The 15813-nt window shown below is 36.9% G+C and overlaps 1 protein-coding gene across 1 annotated transcript; it reads left to right on the top strand.

Moving 5' to 3' along the window:
- Positions 1-327: 327 nt before the first annotated feature.
- On the top strand, positions 328-3132 carry LOC110105395 (serine/threonine-protein kinase-like protein CCR4). Its single transcript, XM_020834877.2, has one exon. The coding sequence runs from the start codon at positions 625-627 to the stop codon at positions 3010-3012; it is 2388 nt and encodes a 795-aa protein (XP_020690536.1). The 5' UTR covers positions 328-624; the 3' UTR covers positions 3013-3132.
- Positions 3133-15813: the final 12681 nt, after the last annotated feature.

Below are 15813 nucleotides of genomic sequence, written 5' to 3'. Positions count from 1 at the left end.
TGACAGCTTTTATTGTCACAATTCTTTTTGACATCTCACCTGAAAAAGGAGTAGTTATGCTCCTGAAAATATATATATATATATATATATAAACTAATTAAATTTTGATGTGTTGTCTAAATTTAAAAATAAAGTGTTTTTATTAGCCGTTAATATAAAATATTTGCCCTAAAAAATTAGCTTGGCAACTACTGAACCAATTAATGCAAATTTTAAAATTGCAAATTGTACCATTAGATCGATATATATATATATCCTGGTGCTTAAATGTAATTAATTGAAAATTAATGTATATATTACGAAAGTCTCCTCTATTGGACAAAATCACCAGACACCATGGCTAAAGGCCTAAAGGTAGTGAGATCTAAACAATAGAAAAAGACAATAAAAAAAAAACCAGTCTTTGGTCTTCCATTCCGCGTCTACCCCTTCAACCCTAAAGGGCCAAACAAAAACCGGAAATCTCAAACCAAAGCGAATATTACCCATTAAGAAAACATAAGCAAAGCTCCATCTTTCTCTCTTCTTCAAACTTCCTTCCTCTTCTTCGCCCACTTCTCGCTCTCCGCATCTCTTGGCTACGATGATATTTTCAAAGCTAATAACAAGCGTTTCTCATTCTCAATGTCTTCTCCTTTCCCTCTCCTAATTCATCTTCTTGTCTTCATCTCCTCTCTCCTATTCTCCCCTGTTTCATTCGTTTCTTCGTATCCCCTCTCAACCATCGCCATATCCCAAGTCGGTAACCAGACCGTAATCTGCGCACTTCAACCCTCCAGTGACGGGGGCCCTTATGCTCTCAATTGCAAGGCGTTGCCGAGCGGCAAGCGCCACACATACAGCTCTTCCGGAGGCTTCCTGTACTCCGCCGTTGCTGCCGGCAATGGCTTCCTCTGCGCCCTCAGCTCAGAGCAGGCAAACCAGTCCATTTCCACTATGCGGTGGTGGGACTTCTCTCAAACGCCTGCCCCCTCAAAGCGCGTCTATAAAGGCCCCTCTTTGACGGCCCTCGCGTCCGGCGACTTCCACGTCTGCGGCCTAATTGGTGGCTCCGGCAAGCCCAATTGCTGGCGATGGCCGGAGCTTATCATACCTTCCGACCTTCGCTTCACCGCCATATCCGTCGGTGGAGACTTCGTCTGCGGCCTCCATGACTCCAGCATAGCTCGATGCTTTGGCAGCAACGCCAGCGGAGTCGTTGGTAACGAGCCGAAAGGGGAATTTGCATCGATTGCCGCCGGGACTCAGCACGCCTGCGCGGTATCTATCTCCGGCGAACTTGTCTGTTGGGGCGCCGGAGCGCCGCAAGGCACGGTGTCGGAGGTTAGCTCGCTGGCTCTCGGTGATGGTCGGACCTGCGCCATAAGGATCAATGGAACAGTGTCCTGTTTAGGAGCCGGCGCCGAGCTGCCGCCAGATTTCGAGACAGCGCAATTCATGTCAGTGGAAGCACGGGGCGGAGCGTTCTGCGGCGTTCTCACGGAGAACTACTCTGTTATTTGCTGGGGAAACGATGTTTTTCACCAGAATCATGTGGTCTTTAATCAGGTTCTACCGGGGAGCTGTCTTCCCATTTCAACCTGTCGCTGCGGAGTCCTTCCCGGCTCCGGGAACACCTGCGGCCACAGCGAGGCCATCTGCCAGTCCTGCCCACGGCCATTTCCACCTCCTCCACCACCGCTATCTCCGCCACCACGGAAACCTCCTCCACCATCTGCGCAGCAAGCTGCCTCCATCTCCCCCACGCATTCATCCAACCGAAGACAGCTCCTTTTCATCCTCCTTGGTGCCGTTGGATTCGGCATCGGCTGTTTAGCCTCCGCCTGCTTCTTAATCATCCGCGCCAAAAACCAAAGCGGCCGGGTTCACGATTCCGGCCGCGTTCCACCGGCTACAAATGCTGCCGACCCAGGCATCAACCTAAGCCTATCGAGACTATTCACCAAAGGGCCCAGCCCTATGGTCGAAGAGTATACAATAGAAGCCCTCCTCGCCGCAACGGAGGGCTTCGCCGAAAAGCACAAGATCGGGTCAGGCGGTTTCGGGTCGGTGTACCGCGCAACTCTACCCAACGGGCGAATCGTCGCCATCAAGCGCGCTAAGCCTCCGCCGGCGGCGGCGCGCACCCCAACAGCCTCAACATCGCGTAGCGTCCCATTACGCCGGCGGGAGATGGAAACCGCGTTCCTCGCGGAGCTCGCATTACTCTCTCGTGTGAACCACAAGAACTTAGTCAGGCTATACGGGTTCTGCCGCGAGGGCGCGGAGCTCATCCTGGTTTACGAGTTCATGACACGCGGTACCCTCGACGCGCACCTCCGCCTCCCCGGCCCTCCCGGGTCGCCGCTCGAGTCATGGGCTGGGCGAATCCGTATCGCGCTCGACGCAGCGCGGGGGATCGAGTACCTGCACGCCTATGCCGTCCCGACTATAATCCACCGCGACATAAAGTCTTCCAACATACTTCTGGACGATGACTGGACCGCTAAAGTCTCCGACTTTGGACTGTCGCTTCTAAACCCGAAAGAAGGGGAGGTGGAGGAGGAGGACGAGGATGGTGCCGCTGCGGCTGCGGCGGGGACTGTGGGTTACATGGACCCAGAGTACTATCGACTTCGGCATTTAACGGCGAAGAGCGATGTTTATAGCTTTGGGGTTGTGCTGCTGGAGCTGTTAACGGGGTCTAAGGCGGTGGAAAGGAGCGCGGAGAGTGGGACGCCGAGGAACTTGGTAGAGCACGCTGTGCCGAGAATAGAGGTGGATGAGGTACACTGCGTGCTCGATGGGCGGCTTCCGCCACCAACCCCTTGTGAGATTGAGGCGGTAACTTATGTCGGGTATTTGGCGGCGGATTGCGTCAGTCCGGTGGGAATGGACCGGCCGAGTATGACGGAGGTGGTAGCTGGGTTGGAGCGAGCGTTATTGGCTTGCCTGGGTGCGTGCGGAGCGACGAACCAAACCGGTACGGGGCCGACCGGGTTCACGAGGGCCACAGAAGAGAGATCTGGGTAACACGTGCGGCTTTGGGATTGGGCCTTGGAGATTCATGGAAGTCTATTTGTTAATATTTTTTTTTTTGTTGCTTTTCTTTTTCTTAATGTTGGAAGGATCATTATTCATTTTTTGGGCTTTTTTTTTGGGGGGGGGGAAGTGATTTTTGTTTTCATTCGTTAGGGATGGTGAAAGGAAAGATTGTGGTTGAAAGGTTGTTGGAAAGTCCAATAAACTTAATTGAATCTCGCAATAATTAAGTTTAATTTCATGGCTTATTTTAACCTCCTTTCAAGTTTCTTTTTTTTTTTGCTTTTCTTATCATCATCATAATTTATATTTAATCATTAAATTTTTTTAATTAAAAAAGCTATTTTTTAACTTTTACTATAGTTTTAAATATTACTTTTCTTAAACAGCTTTATAAATAGTAAAAAAATTATCCCAAAATAAATTTTAGGTTTTTTTTTTTTTGTACGAAAATTTTGTTTTAAGAAGCAATAAAAAAGTAGTCCCAAACGAAATATTACGAACGACTTTTTTACTGCTTCTTAAAGCAACTCTCTAATACAACAAATAAATTTTTTATACTAAAAAACTATTTTAAAAAGCAGCAAGAAAATCGTCCCAAATAAAATCTTAATCTTAAATGAGAAATTATTTCATGAATATTTTGTAAGTAAATTTAGCACTGTCATAGATTTTGGTTGGTGGATCCATACATTACGCATTCAAATATAAATTCTACTTTTAAAAATCCCATAAGAATATTTTTATAAGATATGTATTTATTTATTTATTTATGTTTATAATGTTATATTATTAATGAAGAAAATGAGCTCTCTTTGCTATGAAGGAATTAATTTAACGAGAGAAAATGAGAAGGAATCGAATATGAAAATGACTGAAAGGAATTGAATGGATGATTGCTTTCATGTATTTGTTTCATTGAGAAGAGATTAAGCAAGCTAGGCATGTTGTTCGAGACACAATTGAAATTATTTTAGAAAAAATGAGTTATATTAAGATGAATTTTTAAATTATTGAATTTAATTTGAGATTAGTGCAGCATCAATGTGAAATTAGATTTAATAATTTTTAAGTTTAATCTTTATAATTTATATAATTTTTTTCTTCGAAAATTATATAGATTTACAGATAAAATCATTATCTTTCGTAAAATTTTTTAATGATAGAATGAGAGATTAAAATTTTAGTTTTTTATCAGATCTAGCAAATGCACATAAAAGAAAATTGTAATGGAAGACATTTATATTTGAGGGAAAAATCATAAGATTTGACCTAATTGAAACAATCTACATTATAATTGAAGTTAGAATGATCTCCTCTATCTCTTAATTGGAGAGACAAAATTATAGAGTTGAAAATAATTATATTGTGCTTGTTGTGGAGATTAAAAGAGAAAGTAATGGAAGGTGGAGATAATCACACAAGATCATTTGGGAGATAATTATATGATATAATTCATGTTACTTTAGATGAACAATGGAAGACATGCAATGGCACAGACTCGATGGTCAAATGGTGGAAGCTAGGCAATAGCATTTAGATAATAATGGTTAGGTGATAATATGTAGACAATGAGTGGTGGTTAGATGGCAGTAGGGGTGTCCATAAATGACCCGGCTTGAAAAATCCTTATTTGGGTTGAGTTCAAGTCGTGTATTTTATGGGTTTGGTTCGAGTCGTGTATTCTAACCTGTTTATAAAACGGTTTAGGTTCAGGTTGACCGCCAAACCGATTTTGATGTGAAAATGACATGTTTATTTTTTTTCTTATATTCTTTTATGAGTTGGTATAATCTTCTAATTTTTAATTAATTAACTTAAAATCTATGGTTAGAAAGTTAATGAAAAATATTTTTAATAAAATTGGGTTATTGAGTCTAGCAGGTAAAATTCGAGTCCATCTCTTTGACCCTTTTATTAAATGGGTGACTGTTTAGGTTGACCGGATTCGGGTTGGATCAATTTAGGGTCAAACCTGAACCTGACCCGTTGACCTATTTTGACACCCCTAGATGACGGTGAATGAACTAAGAAGATCATGTGGTTAAATAATTCTAACAACTGGGTGATAGTGGTCAAATGACGGTAGTCGCACGACAATGACAACTTATGGTGATTGATGGTGGTGAATGTCGGGTTGCGCTCTATAGTGTTTTAGATATATATGCCCTCTCCAATCTCATCTACTATATATTAATCAAAGCACATAATTAAGGAGGAGAAAGGAAAAGTGGTCAAAGCTCCATATGCAGCTTAATACATTGATTGATGAATGATGAATGATATTGACACAGAAATTTTGATTATGGATAATTTCACATGCTTGATATTAAAATCAGGTCACAGGTCAGATTCGCGTTGAACCCAGAATTGACCCTACACAAGTTGATTCTACTTGAACCCGACCCATTTTTGCAAGTGGGTCAAATATTTCAACCTGGACCCAACCCGTGCGATTTACTGGGTTGACCCATTTTTTCATTGATAGCTCTAATTAAATTTAGTTATAATATATGGAGTGTAAGGCCTCTCAAGTTACTTCTGATAAAAAATAAGGAAAAAAAATCCTATTTTCTAAAAGACTTGGTCTTTTTGAGACGTTTACAATATTTTATAAAATTGATTATAAAATTGCTATGTTGAGAGAGTAAGTTCTTTATTATGGTTGCATTCAAAGCTAAAACAACTAAAAAGCTATTCCAAACCCATCCTATTTTTCAAAGAGAAATTATTGTTGCCTTATTGTAGTACAAAGAGGACAATTTGACAAGACCAACATGAAAATATTTTACCTCTCCTTTTCACACAATATTTACTTTTAGTCTTAGTTCTTTTAAAGAATGATGAGTAATAAATTGTAATATGTGTAAATACTATATAATAGTTTATAAAAAAAAATTGTAATATATGTAATTCAAAATAATAACCTTAGGCCTACAACCATCTCTTTTAACCAATGGATAAGAGACCTTTTAACTTCCCTGAACAGAAAAATATAATGGAATTCAAAAGAGGCACATAAAACCACCTAAATTTTAATAAATAATAGATATATATATATTAATATACTCCAATTATTTAATCTTTCTAATGGAAAAAATTCATTTTGAATCTTCTCTAAAAATAAAATTAATTTTTTTACTTTCATTTTTTTGGCTCCATTATAATAAAGAATATATAATGAAAAAAATCTTAATTGAAATCGGATTTAGATTCTTTTTGTAAGGTAAATATTTTTTTTTAAAATAGTATCATTATTAAAAAAAACTGCATAAAAATTATTTAGTCAATATAAACAAAAAGAATGCAATATTTTATTTAAAATTTATTTAAAGCATGCCTTATTTTTCTTTGAAAACATTAATTGCTCGTGCTGAGGATTTTCTTCATTATTGTATATTCTCATATATGGAAAATTTTGTATTCCCATAATATTGTTGTAGAATTTTTCTGTGCGTTCCACGTGTGCTATTAACAGCATGGATTAAAAAATAAAAAATAAAAATATAGAACTAAAGATATTAAAATTCTCCGTAGAAAATGTATAGATATGATTGAGAGCACTAATTTTGATTAGGGACGTGAAAGCCACAATACAACCACAGAAACACTAAATTAATATATTACTAATTTTAAATGATTAGATTAGTAACGACAAGCAGTATTAAATTACGTTGAATAAGATTAAGGAAATATTTTTTTACGGTCATTTTTTCATAAGTCGATGAAGGTAGTTTAATTTGGTGATCAATATATTAATGACTGGTAAGACATTTATAACACGTGGCAGTATGATAGCTTATAGCTTGGGCTTATACAATACCGTATAAATGTTTTCGAGTGATGATCAGCCAAAAAAAAAATATTGGCTCAGTGGTAAGAGAAGCAAAACTTAGAGAATGAATGAAATGATGTATGAAGGTCATGGAGAGGAATCCAAATAATTCCTCTCCTAAAAGTAGGGGTGTCAATATTTGACACGACCCGAAGCTGGCTCAAAAATTTTGGGTTAGAGTCAATCTGTTTCGCAAATGGGTTGGATTCAGGTTAAAGAAATTGACCAGTTTGAAAAAACGAGTCGGGTCAACCTAAATAAGGTCGGGTTAGTTCCGAATTCGACCCGCAACCTGAAATTGACACCCCTGCCTAAAAGGATGAGAGATTAAATGACCCAAATTCATTACATATAATAGTGCCTAAAAAAATGTTGAGTTGGTAAAAAAGACATAGCTCTCTCTGAAAAGTGCTAGGGTTTTCCTCTTGATCGTCCGTTGTGCTTGTGTTTCTCCCGGCGACTTTGGCAGCCGATGCCATTGTTGGCTTCATGAAGGTCTTCCTTTCTTTCTCTATTGGAGTTTTTTGTGTTTTCGGTTGGTTTTTTTCGTTTCATTCACCTCTGACAGTTTGCGGTCGGAATGGCGGCGAATCGGAATGTGGATCCTAATTTTTTGGATGGGTCTTTGAAATCCCGCTCTTTCTTAGATGCTATCTATGGTTCCTCTAATAGTTGTTTTCCTGAGCTTAAAATGTCTACCTTTCGCGATTTACCCTCATTGTGAATCTTGAAAGAGGAGATTCGGGCGCTTGTGGCTCCTTTCTAGTTTTCATTGGTTGTTTTTTTTTCCTTCATGCCGACCTAGCTTGGATTCCATCCGTTGGTTTTTTTCTTTAAACCTGAAGCTAATTGCCAGTTTTTTAGTAACTTTGCTTGACCCGTCGCATGTTCTGACTAAGTTGATGAGTGATTTGGATTATTGCAGAGTATGCTACCACATATCTTACTTTGTTAATAGTTATTACATGAAGATAACCAAATGGTCTCCCTCTCTTGATATTAGTGTTTAGTCTCATGTTATTTCTCATATGGATATCTTTTCCAAACGTACGCCCGCCTCTCTTCTCCCCTTGGATTCTCCATGCCTTGGGTGCGATGTTTGGTCCATTAAAAGTTGACAATGCCACCTCTGTTGGCTCAATGCCCTCTCTTTCACGTGTTTTGGTTGAACTTAACATTACCAAAACGTATCCGGACAGAGTGTGGCTTGGTTCAGAAAAGTGTGGTTACATTCATCTTGTTCAGATGGAGGTATTCCCTCCATTTTATGGTATATGTAAATCTATTGGGCATGCAAGAGGGAGTGTCGCACCAGTCATCTACCCCACTCATTGTTCCTACTATGAATGATATTGAAGTTGTCAAAAATGGTGTGAATGACAATGTTGATGTTGTTATTCCTAACTCTGTTGGGGGTAATGAGGAGGTTTCTGATCTTGGGATGGAGATGATTGAGGTCGAGGTTCGTCACGAAACTTCCCCTGTGGTTGTGCCTTGTGGTCCTCGTGATGGTGTCATGGGGGAATGTTGTTGTTTCGCCAATTTATCTTTTGCCTATGGATCCTTCTTCTGGTGTCATTGTGAATGTTAATATTTCTTTGGAAACTGAACCTTGTTTGAATAATGCCCTTGTTCCTTTGGATTATGGTGATGATTCTATTGTTGTGGAGGTTTTGGAATTTGGTGTACTTATTTAAAATGAAGTTGGTTTGGTTATTCAACATCTAGATACTGATGGTATGGTTTTGAATATGAATTTCTTATTTCAAATAACGCCATTTATTGTGTCTCCAACGATGTTTCGATTGTTTGTATGGAACTGAAAGATAATGTTCTGTTTGTTGATGTTTTGATTACGATTATTTCTACTGACGAATTGAAAAATCAAGTGGCTTCCAATTTTATTCGAAATTGTGTGGATCAATTTGATTGGTTGGAGGGATATTTTTCTTCCCCTTGCAGGGATGTTGGAGATGAATTTAATGAGCCGGAGGATGCTTTTCAAGAGTTGTATAATTTAAATGTTAGTCGTATTGTTCAAAAAGCCTTTCTTCATGTTGGTGGCTATCGTCGGAGGCGTACATCGAGGAATAAGTAATTGTTGGTTTTCTTGGTAGTTATGTTGTTGGGACTTTCACTTTTCATTTGTCTTCATTGTGTCCGTTTGGGGTATGTGGCTTTTGGTTCCCGTTGGTTGGTTGTTTGGTGTGTACGAATGGTGATTGAATTGGTTCTTTTCTTGTTTGTTTTGTTGTGGTTCCCTTTTATGGGTTGCTGATGTGTTGTGGATTAGTGGGGGGGCTGGGGGTTTTGGAGCATTGGTTGGTACAGCTCTTTTGGTTGGTTGCTCTGTTAGGGCATTTTTTGTTTGTCTTTTAATTTTAGTTCATTGTAATAGGTAGGACCACTGGCTCGTAGGTTTTTCTCCGTTGAATGTATTTCTAGAGAGCTTTGTGGTTCTTTAAAGACATATAATTGTTATTTTATGGAATGTGTAGGCCCCTTTGTGGGATTCCAAAAATAAAAAATAAAGATCCACCTAAAAATGTACTAAATGACCTAAAATTGTGAGCCATGAGGGTGAATAGCCCCTCTCTTGAAATTGGGAGGAGATGCGACACAAAGATGACGAACAATTACAATCGTTAAAAGGAAAATGGAACTACGCAACCTTTAGATGGCATTGGACAAGTTCTTGACTGCTGTGGAAAAGTTCTTAAATTTTCTTTAAAAAAGCTTTTAAATATGCAGTTTATGATATATTTTTTATAGTTCAAAAGAGGTATTTTGGTCTTTATCTGAAATTTACTACATTAAAAATTTAAAATCACTTGCTCTTATTAAGAACAGATGGACTAGGTCACATCCACCCATGATCAAAAAGTTATTGTATGATCTTGACTCTAGGCCAACTCAATTCGCTTGCCCAAGTCAATGATGATCCATTTGATTTGTTGGGCATGGACAATGTTAGTATGATGGTTGTCTGGTTGGTTGTCTTGTGATAACCATTGATAGTCAAATCTCCAATCTATGAACAAGATCTATCATCCCATAAATCTCTTTACCACAAGTCAACATGAGATGAAATGTTTAAATTAAGGCGATTGAATTAAGGAGAGAAAATCAAGGAAGCTTATTAGATCTAATTTAGGTTCATCACAAAACATCTTTGATGGATCATAATTTTTGTATCGAAACTCGTCTCAAGTCAAATTTTTTATCTCCTCATGATGATAAAATATAAACAACTTATAAAATTAATGCATATACAAATCACAACCTTTGAGATGTTCAAATCTTATCGGATAATGCCTCAAGACGATCATATGCTATAAATGTAATGCACGAAAAGAAAAGTCAATGGATAAGTCATATGATATATCATCATTTCTAGGTTGCTGCTACCAAAACGCACCCGTCCTTATTTATGGGAGGACTGATCAGGATAGTTACTTATGCTAATTTTTTTATAAAAAATATGGTTAATAATATAATTTTCATCTATACTATTTAATAAAGTATGATCATAGCTCAAATTTCTTGTTATATTCATTTCATTAATTTGTTTGTTTGGAGCATGAATATATCTGTGAGGGTCTTATTCTCTCGAGTTATCATCATAACTATAAAGGTATGGTCAACTCATCCTAGTCATGCTATCCATTGTGGTTGCTTGAGATAGGGCTCAAAAATTATTATTAAAATTATTTAAAATATATATCTAACTTTCTTATATCAAGTAATTCATGATTATTAATCTTATAATTTCTCTTTCTTTTATAACTTTATTATAACAATTTCTTAACTCATAATCATTTTCTCCTTTCATTATAAACACGTCTGGTTAACCTCGTAGAACTAAGCTCGAGCTCAAGCTTGAACTTGATAGCTCAAACTTAAATCAAAAGTAACTTGAGCTCGACCGGACTCATTTACACCCCTAATAAAACCCTTTCCAAGAACATATAATTTTCAAAGAAAAGTTTTTTCTAAGTCCACGAAAATGAAATGAGATTAAGAGTCCATTACAGATTGTCTTAGTGGACCTACGCCAACCTTTCCGGTAAGGGCGCACCGAGCAATTGCTGACTCTATTAAGATAAAGACCATCCCGTCATGTGACGAATGAATGTGATTAAGTTTTGATTAGTCTTGCTAACGAACTCTTAACAGTAACAAATTTTTAATTAGTTCTATTATTTATTCAGCTAATGCATTACTTAAATCAAACTAATGCAAATTAATTAATGACAGTACAGAAAACTAGACAAGGGATTCCCTCCAATTGTTTTTATTGGATAATTAAACAATTATAGGCGCGTTAGTTATTATATTTTTAATTATTTGGCACAATTAAATAATATTTTTATCAAGTCAACTTCCAATGATAGTTATTTTATGATGCTATGCTGCAACCAATCAATCAATTAGTAGTTATCATATTTAATTATTTATGTGTTCAGTAATTTAATTTAATAAGATTTGAACTCGTACCAACCACAGTAGAAATTTTTAGGGATTTAAGCTTTGTTTGGAACCATTTTTTTATTATTTTTTAAAATAATTTGTTTAGTACAAAAACTTTTAATTTAAACTTTTTTATTAAAAAAATTAGTTTAGAAAGCATTCAAAAAAGTCGTCCCAAATGAAGCCTTATACTTCATTTGGGACAACTTTCTAACTTCATTTGGGACAACTTTCTGTATTTAACTTAAAATCATTATTTTTTTTTATTCAATAGAAAAAAGGGGTACAACATCTATAGGCCAATAGCTAGTGATACAAAAAAGTAAAATCCAATAAAACCAAACAGAGCAGAATAAGCAACGAAAGGGGACTTAGGAATGGAAGCCCCCAATACCAACCTTGCAGCCAAGCACAGACCATCCATAGGTGAAAGCTATACGAACGTAGTCCAGAATCCACCAAGCAACAAACCGAGGCACCCAGGTTGCCAACCAGCCAAGCCAACAAGAAGAAGTAGGGGGCCTCCTCATCATAATCCATCAAAACATCAAGAACCATCGATGAAATAACAAAAGCCAAATACCAAACCCTGTTTCTGTAGGCCATCCCCAAAAAAAATTGATCCTAACTTAAAATCATTATTAGTTTGTGTAGAATATGCATTTTGGGTTGAAATTAAGAATTTATATCGGAAGTTTCTCGAAGAAAAATATTATATCATATAGGAAAAATTTTGAGTCAAAATGTTATATATGTAAATTAATTTAAAATAAGATTTAGAATTGTTTGATTTAATTTAAAATAATTGTAATATAAATTTTAAAATTTGGTTGACTTTGAAATTCATTGGCAGAGAATATTCCATATTTTTTTTTTTATTTTAATATATAATTGAATGACTTAATGTTTAATGAATTCAACTAGGATAGATATCTTTTCAACATGATGAGGATTAAATTGGAAGAAATTGTGTTTTGTGTGAGGATGGTAATATTTTTTATGATAATAATATATATATATATATATATATATATATAAAGAGTAATACTTGCAACATGTGATGAACACCATTAAGGGCTATTTGAACTGAGTGCAGTAAGTATGAGGATGTTAATTTAATTAGGTTTGTGAGTCAAGTTCAGCTATGGCCTAGAGTCGACCCAATCAAAACGTGTTGTACTAGAACATAACATATTTATCACATGGGTTCGAATGTGTTAACCCCTTGACATCTTAGCATTGCTTGGAGATCTAGCATACCCACGTCGTGTAAGAGAAATGTCGTCAGAGATACTTGAGATTTTATATGGAAACTTCTAGAAAGGAAAAAATAATGAGGCATTGCCTAGTTGAAATGATTCCACTAGTAGTTGTTATCGGCTATAAATTTTATCGTTCTACATTGTTTAGGAAGGTGTTGACATAATGTAATATATTTATATTGCATTTCATGATAGAAGTTAGAAGAATCCATGGGATATAGAAGTTGTCTTTTAGATATTGTTTGTTGTTTGTTTGGTTTTTCTTTTGAAGGAGGGGAGATTCAACATAAATCTAGGTGTTGATGTCAGAAGAAAGAGTTTGCATCGATGACATGCATTGGCCTTGTAGGTAATGACGTATTGACATCGTTGTCGAAGGGTGGTGATGAAGTTGGTAATCATTATTGTAGCCAAGTGATATGGGTTGAAGACTAAGTTGAGCGACAGTGGTATAAGGATCGTAATTGAGGATTGATTGTCGAAAGATCGTAATCGGGTGATGATGGTCAAATGATAGTATTTGGGCGATCGAGGTAGGAGGATCATAGTTGGGCGCAATGGTTGGAGGACTATAGGCGAGCGACCGTGGTTTGAGAAATGTAGTTAGTTGATGCTAGTTGGACGACTGTACTATGGTGACAATAATTAGATGATGGTAGTCGAAAGATTATAGTTAGATGACACTAGACCGATGGCGTTAGTTAAGTGATGATGATCTGTTGGTTTTGGTTTGACAGCGATGCTCAAGTCAAGCGCTAAGTTTCTTCAAGCATCTTGGCTCTTTTGAGTCTCAAGCAATGATCCAATCCTCCAAGCCCCCTTCATCTTAAGAGTTGGAGCTTATTTATAAATTTTTTAGAGTGGATATATAACACATAATTAAACCTTCCATCAAATGACATATATTGAATACCCAATTTATAGATCATTCTTTAAACATTTAAGTGCTTAATAATATTAGAATTTGGTGTTTCAGATTTATCTCATCAAGATAATCGATTTGACTATAAAAATGTGAGATTTAGAGATAATTACTTCTTAAATTAGTGGATTTGAGATCATATTTAAAAAAAAAAAGGTAAAAGGAAAGGATTTTCTTGTCAAATTATCATGAGAAAAAAATTCAAAATCATAATCTCCAAATCTATTAAACTCTTTTTTTTGAATATTTGGGTCAATTAAGATAATCACACACGTACACAACGCATACATAAATACTCGAACCAAAAACTTCTTAATTGGAAGTCTAAACTTTCAACCAACAAATCAAAATAAATTATGCCAAAGCCGTCAAAAGTTCTGCATTCAATAGCTGAGTTTGATCGCTATTAGCTGCTAGACTTGTATATCACATCGCACAACTCCAATCTGGCAATTCTCGCATAAGGAGTCCAGATTCATGGTTAGCTAGGGAGTTGTTAGGAACAGAGTTTAAGCCAAATTACAAAGATACCATCGAGTTATTATTTGATATTATAATCAACAAACTTAGGGCCACCCACTAATGTTTAGACACTTCAGAATTTAACATTAGAAATTTATTATAATTATTTTGTTTCTTTACGTGTTGATTTAGTGCTAAATCTTTTAGTGAACAAAATATTGAAACTAAACAAATAATAATATTATTCATTGTTAGTAAATGAAAAATCAACAAAACACATCAACCCGTTTTTTGTCGGAAAGCCACTGAAAAGTTAATATTTTCCGTGGATAACGTGTGAAATATCAATTTTTTCTGTAGTGAACACTTCCTACCACCATAAAGTTTACAATACTCAACATCAATATCTCCTTTGTAAATATATTGTAGACAAAATATTTTTTTTGTAAGCCGTAGAAGAAAGCAGATCATTACTAGCTAGTACAAAAATATATTGAAAGCAACAAAACAATAATGGTCAAATAAAAATTATGATTGAAATTTGAAAAAAAAAATACAAAACAGTAAAAAAACTATCTCAATGAAACCTAATTCTAAAAAATTATGCATTAACTATGAATATTCAATCAATAATTTAGCATTTTCAACTCTCATTTCCATTTCCCTTTCACTCAAATTCCTTGAATTCAATCACACGTCCACACATGCATGCATGCATGCATGTACTTCCAAATTAATTCAGCATGCTAAAAGTGTTTAGTTTGCCAAACACTTCTGCTTTGCAATTCTAGAAAAGAGAAGCAGTTCTTATCTACGCATCTTCGATTGTAACAAAACAACTAAAAGTCCTCTTGCTTATATTATTCTCTAAGCAAACTATTTGTCTACGTGCTTTACCTACTTTGTTTTGACCGTATGGTGATCATAACCTATGCGATTAAATAGCTTTAGATAACCGAACTTCTTCTTTACAGTTTGTTCCATCAAGTAAAAGTAGGTGAATTAGTAGATCAATATTCTATGTAATTAGTACCTAACTCACATTCTTAATTTGTTTTCTAAATATTATGGCCCTAATTAATTGATTATTATAACAAATTATATTATTGTTGCGTCCAGGAGTATTCACGGCTGTAGAGAAATATCATATTTAACGTCTTAATGTTGTACGAAAATCCGGCACGCAATCAGATAAGGAAAGAGGGTCTAGCATTTATGAGACACCAAGATTTTTACGTGGAAAACCCCTGAAAAAAGGGGGAAAAACTACGGGGCCTAGCCCAGTTTGAACGAATCCACTAGTATTTGCAGTCGATTACAAATGAGGCCCTTCCTTAGGAGAAGGCCATAGCTTGATGTACATCTTATAGAGTACATTACATGATGTAAATACAAAGAGTTACTATTGATGTATTCGTTTGGTCGGGAGGACTGTAGTCGGCGGGCGACAGAGGTCGGAGGGCTTGTAGTCGGTGGGCGATGTAAGTCAGGAGGACCGTAGTTGGCTGGCGATGGAGGTCGGAAGGACTGTAGTCGGCGGGCGACGTAAGTCAAGAGGACCATAGTCGGCTGGCGACGGAGGTTGGAAGGACTGTAGTCGACGAGCGACTTAAGTTAGGAGGACCGTAGTCGACGGGCGACAGAGGTCGGAAGGACTGTAGTCGGCGGGTGACTTAAGTCAGGAGGATCGTAGTCGACGGGCGACAAAGGTCGGAAAGATTGTAGTATGACGACAAAGATCAGAAGGACAACATCAGGTAGAAGTCCAACAATGGAAAGAAATCCATCTTTGCGTAGACGTCCAGCGAAGTCCGATAACCGGTAGAAGTCCGGCGTCGGGT

This window comes from Dendrobium catenatum, unplaced genomic scaffold (assembly GCF_001605985.2).
Source record: "Dendrobium catenatum unplaced genomic scaffold, ASM160598v2 original_scaffold_156526, whole genome shotgun sequence".
Classification (NCBI taxonomy): domain Eukaryota; kingdom Viridiplantae; phylum Streptophyta; class Magnoliopsida; order Asparagales; family Orchidaceae; genus Dendrobium; species Dendrobium catenatum.
Note: the sequence above shows the minus strand (reverse complement) of the source record. Positions and strands in the feature narration are given on the sequence as shown.

Coding starts and splice junctions, on each gene's coding strand:
- LOC110105395 (XM_020834877.2), top strand. CDS start 625: ATGTCTTCTCCTTTCCCTCTCCTAATTCATCTTCTTGTCTTCATCTCC.